Below are 20,908 nucleotides of genomic sequence, written 5' to 3'. Positions count from 1 at the left end.
GATCTTCAGTTGTGTCATATGTGGTTTTCTTGAGTGGGTGAGGCTTCATTGTGAATATGCTTTGGTCTTGTTAAAGGTCTTAATTTGAGAGTGTTTAGGGGGTTGAAAAAAGAAATGCAGAATATTTTTATTAGCATAAAGTGGCATGTATTTGCTTGTATACACATCTCTCTTCATATATATAGAAGCCACTCCCACTGTAATTCTTTTACTTTGTATACTTGTAACAACCAAAAACATGCTTTTTGTAGCAAATATAAAACATAAAAACCGTTGAATTCAATATATTGGTATTGTGTAAATGCATATATAACATGCAAACTGAAGCTTTGCTGGGTTTGTGGACCATGTGTTTCATGTATGTGTGCTTTCCTTCTTGGAGTGGCCGATGTACAGATAAAAAAGTCAGCCACTATCTGCAAAAGTCATTATCCTGTGATTCTTCTGCCCTTGGTTCACACATGGCCGGAAAAGTCAGTCAAGTTCATCCTCTGCTGTTGGCAATGATAAACCCATTTTGATGGAATGATCTGGGTATTTAAAAGTGGCCCACACTGTTTTCATGGTCTGTGAAAATCTGGAACTCTTCATTAGTTTGTGGTTGTGGCTATTACTCTTCATATCTGGCCTCTGGTCTCAAGGTGCAGATCGGTCTGCTTGGCAGGCAGGGCTGCTGCTGTTATTTCTGTTCAGATTACTTTCCAGTTTGTCTTTAATAGATGGATCCTGAAAAATACTCATATGGTGACAGATAGACACAGTGGCTGCCTTTTCTGCTGCACGCTCGCTTAACATTTCTAAAATGAAAGTGCATTACACTTGTGGTAGGTTTGTGATGCATCTTATTCTTTGCATTGGCTTTTTCTTTTATTAGAACTCATTTTGTGAGGTTTGATAAATGAGGTTTGAGAGAGACCACCCAGCTGCACATCTCTGTCTGTGATTATATTGTCATTAGGTGCTGGCATGTATGGGCTTAGGGGCTTGAATCGGGATCAGGATCCCGGAGGTTGTGTGGGAGGCTATGTGCGGTAGATACAGACTGGAGGCAGCCAGACCAGAGTGTTGAGAGTCTGTACTCGACATGGGCATCCCTCTCAGCCATGCATGTGCTGGCTGCTCATCACCAAACCTCACCACAATATTCTCTCCTCTGTATTTCTATGCCTTTCTCCTTTCATGATGGTCTGTCAGGAAAAGTGAGTGAAGCAGGGAAAGCGAGAGCGTAACATCTGCAATTGTAGCAAACGCAGTTTTGTGGATCGGGTTTCCTCTGTTTCGATGGAAAATTAAAGTGCTGCCAGGAGAGGCGCTGAGAATATGTGATTTGTGATTAGTTTTGCAGAGATTTTTCCAACAGTCTCTGATTACGAAGGGAGAAAATCAAGTTGTTCAAACAGATCCTTAGGGGTTAAAGTAGAGACAGATGAGTGATTGTCAGTGGTTTATCACTGTGGTCCATTTTGTGTCCTGCTCATTTCCTCAAACCTCCATATATCTGCATTAGAAATCAACACCACCTGGATAAAGCCATCACTGGGCTTAGCGTTGTACCTTTATACTAACACTGCCATCTTAGTCCAATTTTACAAAGAAGAAGCTAAGAAAATACTTTAGGTAAACAAAAGTAAAAGTGCAGTGCTAATAATTTTCTATTTCCACATCCATTATGCATAGAGTGATGCTATTATTCTTCTACCTCTGTTTCTAATGCTGTTCTTTTTTGTTTATCCACAGAGCTTGGTTCACCCAGAGACCTTGTGACAAGTGATGTCACAGACACCAGCTTTTTAGTTAGTTGGGTTGCTGCCCCAGGTAATGTCCGTCATTACCGGATCGTGTGGAAATCTCTGTTCACTCACGAGACTGGGGAAAAGACAATACCAGGACACATCACTTCCACAGTTCTGGAGGGTCTCACCCCAGAGACACGTTATCAGGTCTCTGTGTTTGCTGGCTATGGCCGTGGAGAGGGCCAGCCATTGGTTGGAGAGGAAACCACAGATGGTAAGTTACTTTAACTGCTTTAACTCTTTAACTCTTTGACCAAACACTTAATTCTCTTTGCTCTACTTCTCTCCTTTTCTTTTTTTTTGTTTGATTCTTTCTTTTTCTTGGTATTTTTTCAATGCTTTCCTCCTCTCTTGTACGAACATTTTTTTTTTGGTTTCTGAAAGTCTTACCTCGAAAGTGTGAAGCTAAGGTAAGTGTGATGTAACCCTACGACCATAAAAGCCATTAAAGTTCTATGACCACAAAGCTGAATGTTTTTTTTTCATGTGTAACTGTTAAAGCGAGATCGTTTTTAAGGCCAAGAATGCTAGACACTTTTATCATAAACACATCTGAAGCCTTAAAGTTTCATATGCCCGTTAAGTTAGATTTATAGGAGATCATCACTGAGAAATATGGGGCTGTGACGCAAATTTAAAAATGAGCCAGGGAACACAGTTGGGCTGTAAGCACCATTTTCTTGGGTGTTATGTAGAAATCTCTGTAGAAAGATGTGTCAGCGACACTTCAGTTCTGTTGAGCTAAGAGATAACGTCATAGCTGTTGGCATTCACCTGAGCCAGTCTTCGCGTGCACATCTTTAAGCATGTGTGTGTGCGTGTGTTATATGTATGTACAGAAGTGACGTTATGTCCTGCACACCTGCAGCGGGTTTTCATGGAAGATGCAGGACAGATAGACACTGGCCTCTCCCTTGTTAGACTGCGCGTATGCTCGGATGAGAAAAGCACATTGAGCGGAAACTCGCACCAGTTGGGAGGGAATTTGTCCACCAGTTAGTGAAATGGAATGTGCTTAAGGAAAAATATTTCCAGCCATCATTAATGTTTATTGATTCTGGCAAGCAAGAAAGGGGCATACATAAACCCTAAACACAACCATGAGGCTGCTTTGTAGACTTAAATGTTCACTTTGCTCATTCCTTCCTTCACTTCACTCCCACTATCTGCTGCTTTCTTTACTTGTGCACCACACAAATCATAGGTCTCGTTGGGCTGAGCCACACACGGCAAACTTGGATGTGCTGATTTTTTCCGTTAATAAAAGTCCTCTCTCTGAAGTAAAGCATTCTGAATATTTTCCTCAGCTCGTTTCGAGACCTCTGATAATTCACACTTGCCCTTCCTACTCTGAAAATAAGAAACACTCTACGGACGCACAATGGAAAAATTAAAACTATGGCTTCCCTCAAATTCACAAGACATCTGAGCCAGGCTTCCAAAACCCACCGACTAAACATGATCAATCATGTAAATTTGGGCCTGTTTAATGTATACTTCTAAAAATCAGATGTCTTTTGGTAGGTTTTGTCCACACGCATGTGGAAACTGAACAGATATCCGGATGAAAGACTGTGAGGTAGCCAAGCGTGTTACTGTTTAGTTTACTTACCAGCAGGAAAGCCATGCTGCTTATATTTCCAAAGGTATATTGGAAACATAGGCGGTTAAGCACACATTTAGCACAGATTCCCATCTGAACAAGGCCCAAAATCTACATTTTCCTTTAGACCATCCATTCATCATTTATCCTCTTTCAACCTTTCTTCCTTTTTTCCCTCCATGCAGTCTCAGCTGCTGGCAGAGTCATTGCTGTCTCAGAGGAGACAGAGAAAACCATGAAGGTGACGTGGCAACCTGCACCTGGAAATGTGCTAAACTACCGTGTTACCTACAAACCAAAAGTAGGAGGACGCCAGCTGGCAGCCAAGGTGCCTGGAGGCAACACCACAACCGTGCTGAGACGCCTTACTCCCCTCACCACTTACGAGATCACTGTTCTGCCAGTCTACCGTTCTGGAGAGGGCAAACTAAGGCTAGGAGAAGGAACAACATGTGCGTTGGTTTATCATTCACCACACTACAAATGTTGCCCATCATAATCACAATCATCTCACACTAAATGACTAAAGCAAGATTATGGTTAATGTACATTTTTGTTCTTAATCTTCATTATGTGGTGCTCTTCTCTCCTTAGTGACACCTTACAAAGGTCCCAGGAACCTTCAGACTTCAGAGCCTTCCAAGACCAGTTTCCGTGTAACCTGGGACCATGCTCCTGGTGATGTTAGAGGCTACAAAGTTACTTTCCACCCTGTTGGGGAAGACATTGACCTGGGAGAACTTCGGGTTGGTCCCTATGACAACACTGTGGTGCTGGAGGAGCTAAGGTGTGTCTTCAGTCTCATTTTTATTCTTAGTTTTGAGCAATGTTCTTCAATACATCATGCAAAATAAATGTTTTTGGATCTACAGAGCTGGAACCAAATACTCAGTGAGTGTGTTTGGTATGTTTGATGGAGGAGAGAGTATGCCATTGGCTGGAGAGGAGAAAACCACTCTCTCTGATGAACCTGAGCCTCCCCCTTTTGTAGCATCAGGTAAAGTTGTCCAAAATTCCACTAAATATATATGACAAGGTTTTACTACATCATCAAATGAATAACAAGGAAAACATGTTGTATGCTAAAACTAACTACAACGCGAAGAACTTAAACGCTTTTAGTCACTTTGTTACTGCGTCTGTCAACACCATTAAGGCAACGTCTCCAGTATGTTATGTCTCTGGGCAGCAACAGTCAAACATTGGAGACTGTATCACATAGTAAAATTTTGCTTAGGAAAATACACTCTAAATCCATGCCTCATAAAAGCTAAAGAGTTTCTCTAAATACCTTTCCTCAGAGCTAATTGTCTCACGAAATAACAGATGTAATAGCTATTCCATCTGTCTGCCCTTTTCTCGCTTTCCTCATTGTGTCACTTTGGGCTTCCGCTTTTTATGTCCAGTCCAAGTACAGTCTGTATAGGTTCGAGCCATACGCATATAACCTGTTTGCAGTTATAAAATGTTTTTTACTACCTTGTGAGTCAGAGAACATCAAGCAGCAGGAGAGGGAAAAATGTTGTGTTAGCTGGAAGGAGCAGTAAAGGTCAGCTTGACCGCTCAGCTGCAGGCCCCGTTCCTAATGAGGATGCAGCTCCCAAGTCCAGGAGATAAAATAGAAGAGGTGCGAGAATCTCACTCCCCCTTGTACCACCTACTGACTACAGGTCAGTTCTTAACAAGCCTGTGGAGCTTGGGGGCAAAGAAAGCTATGGGTGTGGCAAAACTCATGAGGTCTTAAGAGACATCCTCATTCATTCCTGTCCTAGTTACTTACTTTAAGAACTGTTTTAAATTACATTTAAACATACATTTTCACCACAATGAACCTTTTTAATTTTGATCATAGCCAATGGACAGTCAGCAGTCGTATTAAGTCTCAGGTATTCATACTTTTTAGTGGATATACCTAAACAGATCTCCCTGTTGGATATGTTTTTGTACCTCTTTCCTTTCTTTCCTTGGATTTTCTGTGTGAGCAAACCAATCTGTAAATCGATTATATAACCTGTTTTCAGTTGCAGAAAGTGGCATTTAGTGCTACATCTGCCTATTTCCAGTGCACATCTGCAGCCCTCTTTTAGGTGCCGAGGATCGGATGCCTTCCTTGTCATCTCACAGGTTTTTGGAAACAGGATCTGAATATTGCCTTGCTGCTCTGGAGGGCCCAGTAATGCCGTCAGTGGAGGCCTTTGATATGTTCCATGTCCTCTCCTGATTTGCCCTTGGGACTATCTTGAGGATCCAAAAAGAACAACTGAGAGAAATACTGCCTCGACATGCCTCAAGAGAAGAAGTTAATGATTATAACACCTGGAAAATAAAACTGATTATAAATCCCCAGCATAAGAAGGAAATGTTTTACTACTTGCTTGTAAATATGTTATCTGTTTGGTTCAATGCCAAAAATTAATTTCATGGAACTTTTCTCTCTTTCTTTCCTTTACCTCACAACTCTCTGAGCACCTCTTACACCATTACAATTCACCACACAGACCGTCTTTTGTACATAACAATTGAACTTCTTCTTTCTTGTATATATAGTTTGAAACTTTAACTTTGTTCAATTAAGACATTAACATTTTGCCCTCAGATGTGATGTGCAAAACCACTGCACAGGCTGACATTGTGTTGCTGGTGGATGGCTCCTGGAGTATTGGACGTCTCAACTTCAAGACCATTCGTTCCTTTATCGGCCGTATGGTGGGAGTCTTTGAAATTGGTCCTGAAAGAGTTCAAATCGGTTGGTCTAAACAACTCATTATTGCTAATAAAACAAAAAGTGGTGTCTTCGGCATAACCTCATTGGCATAACAAATATTTCTGGTGTCTTCAGGTCTTGCTCAGTACAGTGGAGACCCAAAGACTGAATGGCACTTGGATGCTCATCGAACTCGGGAATCTCTCCTGGAGGCTGTGGGTAACCTGCCCTACAAAGGAGGAAACACCCTGACTGGTACTTTAATCTGTTTATTTAATGTTTTGCTGAGGGAAACAGTACCGCTTCCACTCCTGTAGGCACATTAATACATTTTATCCATCAGGATAATAAATTAACTTTGATGTCTTCAATATAGGTTTGGCTTTGAACTACATCCTTCAGAACAATTTCAAAGAGAATGTTGGAATGCGGCCCAAGGCTAGAAAGATCGGTGTGTTGATTACTGATGGCAAATCCCAGGACGATGTCATTGCCAACTCTCAGAACTTGCGTGATCAGGGCATCGAGCTCTATGCCATTGGTAAGAAATCACACAAGAATCACAAATCAAATTGTCATATACTGTATATCTAAAGTGCTAATGAGTTCCTTATTGCACTTTAGGTGTGAAGAATGCTGATGAGAATGAGTTGAGGTCCATTGCCACCGATCCAGATAGTATTCACATGTACAACGTGGCTGACTTTTCCTTCCTGCTGGAGATCGTTGACAACCTTACTGACAACCTCTGTAACAGTGTCAAGGGACCAGGTATGTATAAGTTTACATCAAAATGTGCTCACAGCTGACTGATCAAGGTAAACTGAGAATAGTACACTGGATTGTTAGAAGAGAAACCGTCTAGTTCCCAAACTTCCCAGACATTCGATAAGCAATATCACACACCCACAGACAGTTACACATCTTGCCCACCATGGAAAGCAACTCTAGAAGCAAAGAACCGGCCAAGCTCTTGGAAATTATTACAGATATATGATTTTCTCATTCCCCTAATATTCTGTCTGCCTCCTTGGAATAGGAAATAGTCTGCTCCTTAATCAAATTAAAGAGCTGGTAATTGATACTGTAGGGGAGCTCCTTGGAGAGGATCTGGCTTGAGTCTCAATAAGTACTGTGGTGTGTACATGGTTCTGTTAGGACTTGTAACTAAATAGGAATGCTTTAATGTGATCCCATTTATCCCTTCCAGCTTAAATCAGTGATTACCATCTTAATTAAAGGTAGAAAGTAATCAGTCTTGAAGAAACATAATGTTCACTGTGACATATTTACAGTTTCTGTCTTTTTATGCTTTTTACTTGAATAGGAGGTGCACCCGATGCTCCCACTAACCTGGTGACATCAGAGGTGACTCACCGCTCTTTCAGAGCCACTTGGACCGGCCCTGAAGACCCAGTGGACAAGTACCGTGTGGAGTACATGACTTTAACAGGACAGCCACAGCAGGTATGCCTGCCACATACTGTAAGAAAGTACTTCCACTAATTGTGTGTGTTAAAAGTGAAGCTAATCTCCCTGTGACGGCGTTGAGGGGATGTTGGCTTTAATGTATCCTGTTTCTGAGATCAATGGGAAACTCCATTCAAACTTCTATTTCCAGCCTCCTGTTTGTGTTGGACTCTTGTTGTTTGGATGTCTACATTACAGTCTGATACAGGGCAATGGAACAAAAACACACAGTTTTCAGTTAGAGAATTAGAAAACAACTATTTGCTTGATAGCTCAGTTGACCGGCAGGGTCCTGGCTCCAAAATGTGTGGAATAGATGGATTTTTGGTGTCTGAATCTAACTATGTGTTGTGGGATGTTTGTTTTTGTTCCATGGCTTTGTTTAATAGTTAACATAGTTTTATTTTTGTTTATGGATTTGGAGTTTTAGTCCAGTAAAGATTTGTTACAATAAACTGGAAAGCTTTACAACATGCTCAAGTCCAAGCCAGTAAATAATAATAAATGTTTCTAAATATATATACATGTTTATGTAAAGTAATGTAAATGTTTTACAGACACTCAAACCTCACTGGATGAAGACTCTTATGGCTCTTCTTCTAACTTTCCCCCTCTGTATTAGGTGTTTGTAGATGGTACTCAGACCACACTGGTTCTCGAGAGCCTCAACCCCCTGACTGAGTACATGGTCAACGTCTACTCCGTGGTGGGAGAGGAGAGCAGCGAGCCTCTCAAAGGAACTGAGACTACACGTATGTCTCCATTTTTGCTCATATTGAGGCCTTTATCATTTTTGATATAAAGAGATCCACTTATAAAAATCCATATATGGTAAAAGTTGTCAGGAGGAATGCAAATGACTTAAACTGTCAAAAAAAAAAAGTCTCATTAGATCATTGGTTATAGATGTGAACATTTATGTTGAACTCAAGCACGCTCTCTAAATCACAGAGACTTTTCCACTTTAGGAAACCCTGTTAAATTGGGTTGTCCAAAAAATAACAGTTTAAATTTCAGCAGGCTCTGGACCGCTCATGAACCTACAGCCTTTTACTTTTATGAACGGTAGTCAGCTTCAATCAACTGAAGATCTCTGGCTCAGTAGCACAATTTTAATGTGCTCATTAACTGTAATTCCTGTGTGGTCCTCATGAATCAAATGCTCAAAGGTAATACACAGTTTATGTCTTGGCCTTGTTTATAAAACCATATGTGGCTGCAAAGAGATAGCAACAATAAATCCTAATTAGATGCAAATTCAAAAGCAATTTATGTGATTACACTGAGGTTCAAGTGCAATTTTGACTTCTTTCTTTGTTTCTTTTAAGATGCTGTTAAGTGCAGTTTTATTTGGGCTCTCTAGAATAGCAGAGATTTAATAGCGTTAATTAGTATCTATAAAAGCACATATAAAAGAGCACTGACTGTTTAATTTCCACAATGTGAATGGCATACGAAAGCCTGAGAAACTCCCTCTGCAATCAAAGAAACACTCAAAAAATGCACAGATGTATACTTGCTATAATAGATATATATGTATTTGTGTGCGCATTCACAAGTGCCGGAAATTGTCAGTTTCACTGTGTCAACTATCGCCTTTAACATTATTCCATGTTGTTATCTAGTGCCCTTGAGTGCTGTGAGGAGGATGGACATTTATGATGAGCAGACCACCACCATGCGGGTGAGATGGGAGGAGGCTGATGGTGCTACTGGCTACATGCTGCTCTACAGCGCCATCAATGCCACTCAGCCCACCGTCGAGCAGGAGGTGAGAGACATTCCCGGAAAGCACTGAGAACACAGTGTAACCGAACGAAACGGGCATACAGCCAATCAGCTGCGTATACGACAGTTTTGGACAAGGAAAAAATGAACGCATGCACATGTGTTTATGGGTGGACATGATCGCACAAGTTTGCATGCGTTCAAATGCACCAAACACACTGCTGAACACTAGAAGTGACCAAACACTTTAATGTACTGTCAGCACTTCTTGACAAAACACAGATGTCACGCACTGAAATGACATTTTACAAAGCCACCAGTGTTTGGCTCGTCATTCAGCAGACAAGGCAAAAGGGAAAATACAGAGAAACATTGTTAGTCAAAAAGGGGTGGGTGAACCATGAGCTCATACTGCCAAGGGAACATCATCATTTGTTCATGAGGTGTCGAACCCAGTGGGTAAGAACCGGAATCGGCAGATGTGCCGCAACCAGAATATTTCTCCCACTGTTCTTTTCCAAATGTCTCACTTTATGTCACTGAGGAGTCCCTGTCATCCGCTTCCCCTCTGACCTTATGTTGTTTCTTTGGTCTGGGCCCCTTGCAGATCAGAGTGGGAAGTGATACAACTGATGCCCAGCTGTTGAAGTTACTCCCCAACACAGCCTACTCACTCTCCCTCTTCGCCCTACATGGAGAGTCAGCTAGTGAACCACTGACCAAACAGGGAGTCACCAGTATGTATCTGCTAAAAGTTGATTTTATTAAGCACATAATATTTATTTATATCCTGCCCTGAAACTAACACTAAACTTCTGCCACTTGTTCAGAGCCCCTGCCACCTGCGGGCAAACTGAAGGTTCGTGACATCACCCACAGCACCATGAGGCTTTTCTGGGATGCTGCTCCTGGTCCTGTTCGCAAGTACCTCATCAGCTACAGGCCTGAGGATGGAGATGCTAAAGAAGTGAGCTTGGTTCCAGTCCTTTCCTTTCTGACATTGCTAAAACCAGTTAGCAGCCTATGTTTGTACAAGTCCTATACTCTTCTGGTTTTCTTAGAAACTTTACCTTGCATCTGTTTGAGCCATTAGGTTTGATGGCGTTGAATTTATATAGATATTTTTGACTCATCCTTTAATATTATTGGCTGAGACAACCTAATGGAGACTGCAGCTGGTTGGGTGCACATTAGGGAATGTCCAATGTCCAATGAAATGGTTATGAAACTATCAGAACATGGTTTTGCGGGGGTTAAAAGGTAGTTCAGGTGCTGGGGATTGGACGAATACTTTATGGTTCCATGTCCCCTTTTGGGACTTCTTGGGCTACAGCAGCAAACCTTGTGGTCTGCCTTTTGCTACTTCCTCAGCCATAAATCAGGTGGAGGTGATCCTCAAAGCTCCTCTGATGGAAACACACATGTGAAAGTAACTCGTGGGCTGAGCATGTGACTATCATAAATGTAGTGCATGGGAAGGAAGAGCTTACTGCACAGAAAGTAGCAGAATGTCATGTTTGACCTTATGGATTATGTTATAGAGGTGATTATTTGACAGTATGGCACTGCAGGGCATGTTTCCTCCTATTGAAGCCATTTGCATGTTTTTCTGGCCCAGACAAACAAATACTGTGCTCAGACTTATAACTCAAATTAAAATATGAAGAATCTGACAAACACACAGCAGCTGTTCAATCTAATTGGTATTCAGAATTAATTTCTTATGTTTGTTGAGATTGAGCTAATAAAACCTAATTGAATCAAGGGTAGTTAAACCAACATAGTGTTTCCTGTAAGTATTCCAGGTGTTCAGTTGTTGTTGGATGTGTGTCTTGTTTGTTCCCATTTTCCTGTGGAAACAAGCAGTTTTGTACCTTTAAGTTTCCTACTAGTCTAAGGTGCGCATTCCTGCCGGTGTTCCTGGAAACGCTTTCTGTGAATGGAATTAGAGTTTCACAAGACTTGGCTTGGCTTGGCTGAAGAGAAAAACATCTGAAGTGCTTTTTGCTTTCAAACATCAAAGCTCTATATATTTGCATTATTTATTTAGTTTGATTATAGTTAACAAGTTTTATTGTTCTACAGCTGGAAGTCGGAGGACGTGTGACCACCGAACAGTTGGAGAACCTGATGTCACAGACCGAATACGCTTTGGCTGTTACTCCGATCTATGATGAGGGACCTGGTCAGACAATGTTGGGAGAAGCAGTCACTGGTAAGAATGGATAATTACTTTAATGACATTGTGGATAATGGCAGTGGACCTCGCCTGTTTCTCACTGAGATAGAGATCACGCTTTACTTCCCTCCCTCTCTTCTGTAGATGTCGTTCCTGCCCCAAAGAACCTGCGATTCTCAGAAGTCACCCAGACCAGCTTCAGAGCCACCTGGGAGCATGGAGCCCCTGATGTGGCTCTGTACCGCATCGGATGGACTAAAAAGGGAGAAACCAACTTCCAATACGTAAGAGAAAACCATCTGTCACAGATGTTTACATTTCTGATAATTCATGGTGGTACCTCTTGCTGAATCCCATGAAAAGCTCTTTGGCACTGCTTTGAAAAAGACCTTCAGTAAGAACATAGAAAAAACAGACTTTTGCACAAATCCAATTATTATATCTCTAAAATGGATCATGTGTCACTTCTCTTTGGTTTGTATTGGCTAAAATCTTTTGTGTCAAGCACCATCCCACATGTCCTGTTTGTGTTTCCCTCATCAGGCCATTCTGAACAACGATGAGACAACCCACGTTCTGGAGAACTTGGAGCCAGACACACCCTATGATGTGTCTGTCACTGCAATCTATCCAGATGAATCAGAGAGCGAGGATCTGATGGGCACTGAGAAAACATGTAAGATGCACATCCCAGCAGCTCTGTGGTGACGATTTAACAATCGCTTTAGTTAACTCTGTTTTGCTTAAGTTTCTTGACAGAATCTCTGTTGGATCTTGACCAAAGGCTTGAATAATGATTAACTTTTTGATTTTACCGTCTGGAAAAATATGCTGAGTAAAATGTTCAGCGAAGGTTACGCCCATTATACCTTTCTATTTTTGCCTCTATAGTGTCCAGGCAAGGTGGTGTCACATGTAAGTATTTAAGTGGTAAAGCAAGAGGACGCTGAAAGCATGTTTTATTACTTCAATCAGTCATCAGCACTTTTGTTCGATGGACAACCATCATTCCATCATCAAGCAAGGCCCTTAACCCATCCACCACGCCAGTGGTGCTGTGCTGCAGCTGACAAAGCCAGTTTTTATTATATGTTTGCCTGTCCCATTATTCATATCCATTCATCCATCCCATGGTCATCTCCATCAAATGCCAAACTGAATAGTTGAAAATGGATTTCAACTATGCATGCCATGCAAAACGGGGATTTGAAAATCCTTGTTTTTAAAGTCCATTCCATCATCCATCGTCTATTCATCCATCCATTTCTTCATCGCATTTTTCATGCATTTATGAATCCATCCATTATCATCTTTCCATCAATCCATCCTGTTCAAGAGAAACCATACCTGCTTCAGAAAAGACAAAAACCCAGAGGAGGATTGTCTTTTCTTCTTTAAAGCCACAATCCTTGATACAAATCAGTGCTATATCTGCTAAAGTAAACAAAGTACACCATCTAGAAGTAAATGAACTGATATTTTGATGACAAACTAGTCACTCAAGACTTCTTAACATGAGCTGATCAAGACATCAAGGACTGTGTCTTTAAGAGATAATAAGAACTTCATGGAGTGCTTGCAACATATAATGAAAGCACTTATTGACATGGTTGTAACTGCGACGTGTGTGTGTGTGCACGTTCTCCAGCACCTAATGCACCTCCCACCGACTTGGTTGTGTTCAATGAAACCACTACCAGTATGAACGCGAGGTGGAATCCCGCCCAAGGTCGTGTCCAGAACTACAGGATCACTTACGTCCCCACATCTGGAGGCAGGAGCCAGACGGTAAGTCGCACAACAGGCTATCACACCATACCCACAATGCACCATGTGTTCATATTACTTTGTGTAGCGATTGTGTTTCATAAAATTAACACAAAACATGTAGCATTTATCTACAAAGTGACTTTGTCTCTCATGCAAGGAATCCCTGAATACCCAAAAGCAGACTGAAGTTTTAATAAAATAAGTATTTCTCAAAGGGAGAGATGTTCCGGTACTTTAAAGACAATGGATAAACACAAGTTGGAATTTAAACTTATCTTATATAATAGATGACCAAAATCGACATGCAACAGAGACAGTTAATAAACCTATAGTAATAGTGCAATAGTCTAGTATCCAGGTATTAAAAATCTACTTACTCTTTACTCTCTCCTTCTTTACTGCATTTCAGCATTACTTAACCAACAGACTGTCATTCATGGCTCTCTGAGCTTTAAATGAGTCACTGGATTTGTTTCTTCCTCTAGAAGAAGTAAACTAAAGCTAAAACTCTGCCACTGGTGTTGCATTATTTTTGTTTATTTTAAATCAGATCTCCTAATCTGTTGTTTGGATATGGCAGCATTAATGTGAACAAAACTCTTCCTAGCTTTTCTCAATATTTCCTGACGCTGCAGACTGTCTCCCGCTGGTCATGCATTTTTGGCAGCCGTAACTGAATGTGCAAAAGTCTATTTGGAACACAGTCAAATGTTTGGTTTCCATTTGCCTTCAGACATTTCTCATTGCCTCCACAAGCGAGACTCAATCATGCTAAGTGGTGCTTGTGCACACAGTCATACACGACAGAGTGATGGTCACACTGATAAGCTACGAAACAACCTCTTAAATCAACTCTAACCGTTCCAACAAAGTTTGAAAATATTTCATCCTCACTACTTGGCTTTTAGGAGCTGTGAGGAGTTTCTGAAAAAAAGATACAAATTTAAATCTTGTAAAAACTGCACATGATGCATTTAACAGCTCTAAGGGGAGACAGTAAAAAGATGCTTCAGAGATTAAACATTTAACTGCATCAGTGCTTTGATGGTTCACATGCAATGTGTGGTATTTGGCCATCTGCAAGTGTGTGTGTGTGTGCGTGTGTGTGTGTATACTGTCAGGTGTGTATGCTTGCGTAATGAGAGAGGACCGTGTGACAGATGTATTATACAGTGGATTGTGTTTTGAGTGCTGCACAAACCTGACTATTAGTTCACTGTTTTCACCTATGTTAATAAGGCCCAGATGGCATCCAACATTTGTCATCCTGGACGGCGCAGCTAAAGGTTGAAGCTAATTTTCTCTCCTCATAATTTACCCTGTTGTACCAAATTTTACTTCAGCTCACTTGCTATTAACATAGTTCACAAGTTGACCATTAGTTTCCTTTTTAACACAAGGCGATATATTTGCCTCTTTAGTGCTTGATGACATTTAGTTGTGCTGATTGCCTTGGTGATATCACACTGAGAGGTTGATGGAAAACTGGAAGCTAACAAGCTATTATCAGCCAAGTCATCTTGAGTCAGGGTCAGGATTTCAAGTATAACTACCCTAGGGAGTTTTGAAGTATTTAGTCTGGGACAATAAGTTTGTTTTCGGAAATGGATGACACATTTTGCACGTGTGTACAAGAATACTTCTCCAGTGCCAAATTATAAAATAGTAGGTTTGGAGACAGAGCTTCACAGTGATTAAAGAAATCCAGAGAGGTTTAAAGCAAACATAAAAGCACAGGTGCATACATTATCTTACACAAGATCCACGTTGCAAACACACTCTCCTGGGTCGCTTAAAATGACTGTGTCTCCCCTCCTTCAAGCTACGGCCAAAAGTAATGTAGTAAATTCATCATGAGTCACGGCTGATATGACAAGACATCCGACTGTTTCAGCCATCAGCGTACAGATTTACCTTGGCCGGTGTGCTGTGTATTAAGCATGTCCAAGAAGACTTGAGTGGTCTCTGGAGAGATGTAAAATCTTTTATCCCATTCTAGACACAGATCTAATATATTTTCCCCCTCTTGGAGTGGCTCATGGTTGTTAAAAGCTTAAGCAAGACAGACGTATTTTGTAGAAAATGCTCTCCGAAAGAATGAATATCTAAGTTGACTTTCACTGTAAACAACTGATGTAGTAAATTGACTAAATAGCTAAATTCACCATGATTACATAGGGTTTACAAACTTTTGGCAGCTTCAGTGACTGAAAAGTCATAATAGTTTTTTAAAGAAGATATTAGCTAAAGAAGCTAACATTTGTTCTTCCCCAACTAGACCCAGGTTGGAGGAAAGAAAACTACTGTCCTGCTTCCCAAGCTGACCCCTGACACTGAATACTCCATCAGCGTGGTGGCAGTGTACGCCAGAGGAGTCAGTGAAGAGCTGAATGGCCTTGGAAAGACCAGTAAGTGCTCCAAAACGACAAAGTGATAACAGTCATACCTATAAATGTATACAGTTGGAATGTTATTAATTATGTCATACCTCTTTCTTGCCCCAGAGCCTTTGGGTGGTGTTAGGAACCTTCGGGTCACCGACCCCACTACCAGCACCCTGAATGTCCAGTGGGAGGCTGCTGAGGGCAACGTTCGTCAGTATAGGATCTTCTATGTGCCTGCAGCTGGAGGAGAGGAAGAGATGGTAAGCTAGGAAATACTTCTAGAGCATTACACCATTGGGGAAATGTTCTTCTCTTTATGATCACAATGAGGTCAGAGCATGACCTGATGTCTGTATGTCTTGTTATACAGGCCCAGGTATCAGGCAGCACCTACAGCACTGTGCTGAAGAACCTGCAGTCTGACACAGTTTACACTGTAACTGTGGTTCCTGTCTACTCGGCTGGAGAGGGTCAACGCATGTCTGAGAATGGCAAAACATGTAAGCACTGCATGCATATAATAATTGCTGTAAATCATAAGTTACAACGTTGATACATGCATGGTTGTTTTAGTCATGACGTCCTTGGAAGACAGCTTTCAGGGTTTAGAAAAGCCCATAAAGACTGAAAAGAGGACCTCTGAGAATGTCGTGAAGGCTGTGGGATTTTTTTCCCGAAGTCAGGAACCCATTCATGTCCGTCCAGAATGAACTTATTGGCCTCAGTTGTTGGCTTGCTGTAAGTGTATGTCAGGAACCTTCAATAAGGCAGCCAGTTGTAGCTGATGTGTTTCATCATCTAAATTTAAAAAAAAACCCTGCAAGCTAAGAAACCAATCATTTGTTTCTTGAAAGATTAGTTAAATGCACACTTTGCATGTAAAAACTCGAACATGTAACATAACGTGAAATGACAGTGTTAAGCACAGTCAGCTCAGTTTGAACTTGGTCAAAGAAGCAAGATTTTTCCAGTTTCTCCCACAATTTCAAACCACCAATCTCTGCTGGGAATGAGTCAGCATTTTGCGGGGTGATTGCGTAGGAAGGAATTCCTCCGGATTGGCAGCATTATAATGATGTCTCCTCTCTTTTTACCGTAATATTGTCCATTTATAGGATGGAATGAAGGGTAGTGGTCAGGATAATAGTGGGGCTGGGGAATGGGGGAGGGGATATACTGGGTAATTGGCTCTCCTTTGGGAAAAAGAAACAGAAGTGGGGTTAGAAATGAATGGAGAGCATTATATGTTTTATGGCTCTCAACTCACTTGGCTAAGGTCATGCTCCATGCATGCTACTGTTACCCCAATTTTCCCTCCTGTAGCAATGTTGCTTCATGTTTTTGTGGCTTTTTCCTAGACATGTTAACCAAACTTTTATACAGTATATCAGATCTTTAGTGCTATTCCTTGGAACTTCATCTCTGTTCAAACTGCAGTACCTCAGTTTGTCTTACTCTTTTCAAGCAGTATAAGGACAGATCTGCTCTCACTACAGTATGTGAGCTACCTTTGCTCTTCACTGATAATTGTGCCCTTAAAATTCGAAGCAGCTTTCTAGGCAACAGGATTTGGTCTGTGAAACGTTAAAGTACGGAAGCTCTTTCACTGTGTTTTCCCCCTGCATTTATGAGGTTATAATGGGGAGCGGCACAAAGCCTCTAAACATCTGCTCTGTTTTTTTTATGCGGAAAGCTTCACACAAGGCTGCACAGTTGCCTTGTATACCCTTTAGGGCACTGAAAGGAAGTTTCCTGTTGATAGCACTATTGTTAAATAATGTCTTAAACCTGTCCCTGTTGGTTGCTGGGCAGTAGTCTTCACATTTTATTGAAATGTTCTCATGTAGTCATTGAACTGCTCCGGCTGTCCACAAAAAGTAGTCTGGACCGTGTTACGTTAAATGAAACAAGGAGAGAATGACAAAGGTGTTAACACTTGTAAATAACTCCCATTACCCACAGGGTAAAACTTGCACTGGTGCATTTGTGTAGCAATATTATGGGTGCTGTTTCTGTGTAATTGATGGCTTTACCTTCTAATTTAATAACCTGCCCAGCCCCTACTTGAGTGCCTGACCTAAACAATCTCTCTGTTCTTGTCTCATCCGCCTTACCTCTCCCTCTATCTCTACCTCTCATCTATTCTAATCCCTTGACTTACTGGCCTTTAACCTCACTCTGTCTTCACTTCTCATTACTCTTTGTACCTTCTTTTTTGTTTTATCTCACCCTGACCCTCCTTTTAACCTTTAACCTCTAACCCCTCCTCCTGTCATCTACAATCCAATTTCTGGCTTGGCAGTGGAGCGCAGCCCCGTCAGGAACATCCAGGTTTACAACCCTACTACCAACACTCTGAACGTTCGCTGGGAGGCTGCCACAGGCCCAGTCCAGCAGTACCGGGTGGTCTATGCTCCTGTCACTGGCGCCAGGCCTGCTGAGTCGGTGAGTTTCCATATGCATACAAAGAACATATACATCGGCACAAAAGGTTAATCTTTTTGTTAATGTCAATTACATTACACACACACAAACAGTGAGGGTTTTTCAAGAAAGAGGAGAACTCGGTGGAGGTGTGAACACATGCTGCCCAAGCAGCAAGCAATACATTTCTTTGACCAACATTTAAAGTATACCATATGTCATCAGGAATGAAACAGCCACATCCTCATTGGGGCGGCTGTGGCTTGGAGGTAGAACGGGTCGTCCACTAGACAGATGATCGGCAGTTTGATTTCCCGGTTCAATCCCCTCCAGTGGTAGTGTCAAGTGTCCTTGATACTGAACTGATGAGCAATTGCATGCCATGTATAGATAATGGTGAATGAGATATGTCCTCTAAAAGCGCTTTAAGTGGTCAGAAGACTAGAAAGGTGCTATAAAAGTACAGTCCATTTACCATCCTTAACTTTGAAAAGAAAACATTAGTCTGTTCAACAAATGGCCCAAGTGAATGTGTCTGTATGCAGGCATGTGTGGAATTAGTGCCAGATGAATTTTATTTTTCACACAAACTGTTCAAGATTTTAACCACGACTGTGTTGATTAAAGCATTGCAACTCCCGTTCTCTACATGATATGTGGCATCTGGCACACATCTTCATGTGTAAAGGAATTCTTGGTCGCTTAAAAAATCCACAAGCACCTTTTGAAGTGTTACTTGACATTGTTGAATCATTAGCTGTCTCCAGAATCTAGACAGACAGATTGCCCTATTAAAATTGGTTTCTGCGCTGTAACTGTAATAACATAGTCTTTGAGTGTGGTGTATTCCAGTTTGTTGATAGAGGTGAACTCTGCCTTCATCCCGATTTGTTAGCACATTCATGGCAGGCTCAGGCCTTTTCCGTGGCCAGATCCAATGATGTGCGTCAGTGGCAATGTGGCCTTTTTCAGCCAGCACCATCAAATTTAACACAAGCTGGAGATTTCTAGCACAAATTACCAGCTTTACCGGTGTGATATTATTTTCATATTGAGCCTTTAAAGCAACTCAGTAAATCTTTGAGCAGGAGAGATTTGAGCAGACTGTAAGTGACGCAATTGGAGAGCAGACCACGGGACATTGTTGGTGCATTTACATGTGACGTAAAGAGGCAGTAAGGAACTTATTTGCTGGTCTAACACTCACACATAACTCTCTTCATCACACAGTTTCACTATTTCCATTGAAAGCACCAGCTTTCTCACTCACTGACAGAGGTTATCACCAGGCCAGAGCCCTTGAGGAACACTGACCTAACCTTTTCTAGCTAACTAACCCACATACAGAGAGAGAGAGTGAGAAAGGGGGTGGACCCTGTATAATTAGCTGTTGTCACTGTCGGACTGGACTAAACAGGTGCTAGCTATAAATCATCAAAGGTGAGCAAGGGGCTTTTGAGTGAAAGGGAAGGTGTTAGAGGGAGTGCACAACACAAGAAGATAAGAGAAAGGACTTTGTCTGTGCATGTGTTGAGCGAGGGGTGTGTCTGTATCATGTCTGAGCAACCCTTCACAGTTTTCTTAGAAAATAACCACATCTACTAATATGATTGATTGATTTTACTGATTGGTTTGGGACTAAAGTCTACACATGCTGCACTGAAACTCTCAAAACTCAAGACTCTCCTGACATGCTCTGTGTCTCTACACAGGTTGTGGTACCAGGGACCACCACCACGGCCCTGCTGGAGCAGCTGCTCCCGGACACCGGTTACAATGTTGGAGTGGTGGCCCTGTATAGCGATGGTGAAGGACCCGCCATCAGTGATATTGGAAAGACAAGTGAGAATATATTTTAGTTGGAAAAACAATCTATCTAAACAATTTGTCTTATTACTGAAAAACGCGTCTAAGACATAGAGATGTTTAGACTGCGTAACACAAACAAATAAAACATTTTTTCCATCTTGCTTTTCTTCCTCAGTGCCCCGTAGTGGCCCAAGGAACATGCGTGTATATGACCCTACCACCAGTACTCTCTCTGTGAGCTGGGAACATGCCGATGGTCCCGTCATGCAATACCGCATCACCTATGCCCAGACCACCGGAGACCCCATCGAGGAATATGTAAGCACGTTTGTAATTCTACATAATTCCTGATCTTGTCTTTCTTTTTCTCTTTTTTAATGATCCAGTCTTAAGAAATAAACTCATTGATGTTGCATGTCTTATGTCTTGTAGACTACAGTGCCAGGGAACAGAAACAATGTGATCCTGCAGAACCTCGATCCAGACACTCCTTATAATATCAAAGTAACTGCCATCTATAGTGATGGACCAGGAGGAGAGCTGGAAGGAGATGGACGCACGGGTATGAACGATTAAATCTCTGCAACCTATGTGTAGCTTTTTTAACTGAAGCAGAGATCATTTAAGGACATGACACTAAGATTATTGATAGATGTATTAAAAATAGCATACACACACAAGTGAGGGATCCACAGCAGAAAATCTGAATAGACTGATCCATTAATTGGGAATGATTGTAGCAAAAAGGGAAATTCTTAACTTTTCATGAAAGCGCCAAAATCATTTGCCAGAGAATAATGAACTGGCTGTACTCCAGTGAGGGGGTTCTCACGCTTGCTGTGCTGCACGTGTCTTGCCTTTGTCTCTCAAACAAAAAAAAAGACCCTATTACGTATCGAAACACCACAGCGCACCTCGAGGTGGCTCAGTTTTTTTCTGATGTGGTTGAAGATATCATCCCCTTGAGCACACGTTGAGATGATTCACTCATAATTCAAAAGACATAATAAACATAATAATATAGAAATTACTGTGCTGACAGTT

At 41.5% G+C, this 20,908-nt stretch overlaps 1 protein-coding gene across 4 annotated transcripts in view; it reads left to right on the top strand.

Annotated features, from left to right (window-relative positions):
• col12a1a (collagen, type XII, alpha 1a) overlaps positions 1-20,908 on the top strand; it is a 53,780-nt gene that overhangs the window by 14,193 nt on the left and 18,679 nt on the right. For 2 of the 4 annotated variants that reach the window (XM_010738039.3, XM_010738042.3), the window contains exons 14-38: positions 1,738-2,007; positions 3,582-3,848; positions 3,991-4,183; positions 4,269-4,393; positions 5,993-6,142; positions 6,236-6,355; positions 6,477-6,641; positions 6,725-6,871; positions 7,428-7,567; positions 8,193-8,322; positions 9,196-9,341; positions 9,906-10,035; positions 10,129-10,265; positions 11,384-11,513; positions 11,622-11,761; positions 12,021-12,153; positions 12,369-12,392; positions 13,126-13,265; positions 15,526-15,655; positions 15,752-15,891; positions 16,002-16,131; positions 17,934-18,076; positions 19,768-19,897; positions 20,040-20,182; positions 20,297-20,426. In XM_010738039.3, the coding sequence (XP_010736341.3) occupies positions 1,738-2,007; positions 3,582-3,848; positions 3,991-4,183; positions 4,269-4,393; positions 5,993-6,142; positions 6,236-6,355; positions 6,477-6,641; positions 6,725-6,871; positions 7,428-7,567; positions 8,193-8,322; positions 9,196-9,341; positions 9,906-10,035; positions 10,129-10,265; positions 11,384-11,513; positions 11,622-11,761; positions 12,021-12,153; positions 12,369-12,392; positions 13,126-13,265; positions 15,526-15,655; positions 15,752-15,891; positions 16,002-16,131; positions 17,934-18,076; positions 19,768-19,897; positions 20,040-20,182; positions 20,297-20,426 (3,633 nt within the window). The remainder of the gene's footprint in view (positions 1-1,737; positions 2,008-3,581; positions 3,849-3,990; positions 4,184-4,268; positions 4,394-5,992; positions 6,143-6,235; positions 6,356-6,476; positions 6,642-6,724; positions 6,872-7,427; positions 7,568-8,192; positions 8,323-9,195; positions 9,342-9,905; positions 10,036-10,128; positions 10,266-11,383; positions 11,514-11,621; positions 11,762-12,020; positions 12,154-12,368; positions 12,393-13,125; positions 13,266-15,525; positions 15,656-15,751; positions 15,892-16,001; positions 16,132-17,933; positions 18,077-19,767; positions 19,898-20,039; positions 20,183-20,296; positions 20,427-20,908) is intronic. The other 2 variants (XM_010738040.3, XM_010738043.3) reach the window with 2 other exon arrangements.

This window comes from Larimichthys crocea, chromosome XXIV (genome assembly GCF_000972845.2).
Source record: "Larimichthys crocea isolate SSNF chromosome XXIV, L_crocea_2.0, whole genome shotgun sequence".
In the NCBI taxonomy this organism is placed as follows: Eukaryota; Metazoa; Chordata; class Actinopteri; family Sciaenidae; genus Larimichthys; species Larimichthys crocea.
This window is presented reverse-complemented; position numbering and strand designations above follow the sequence as displayed.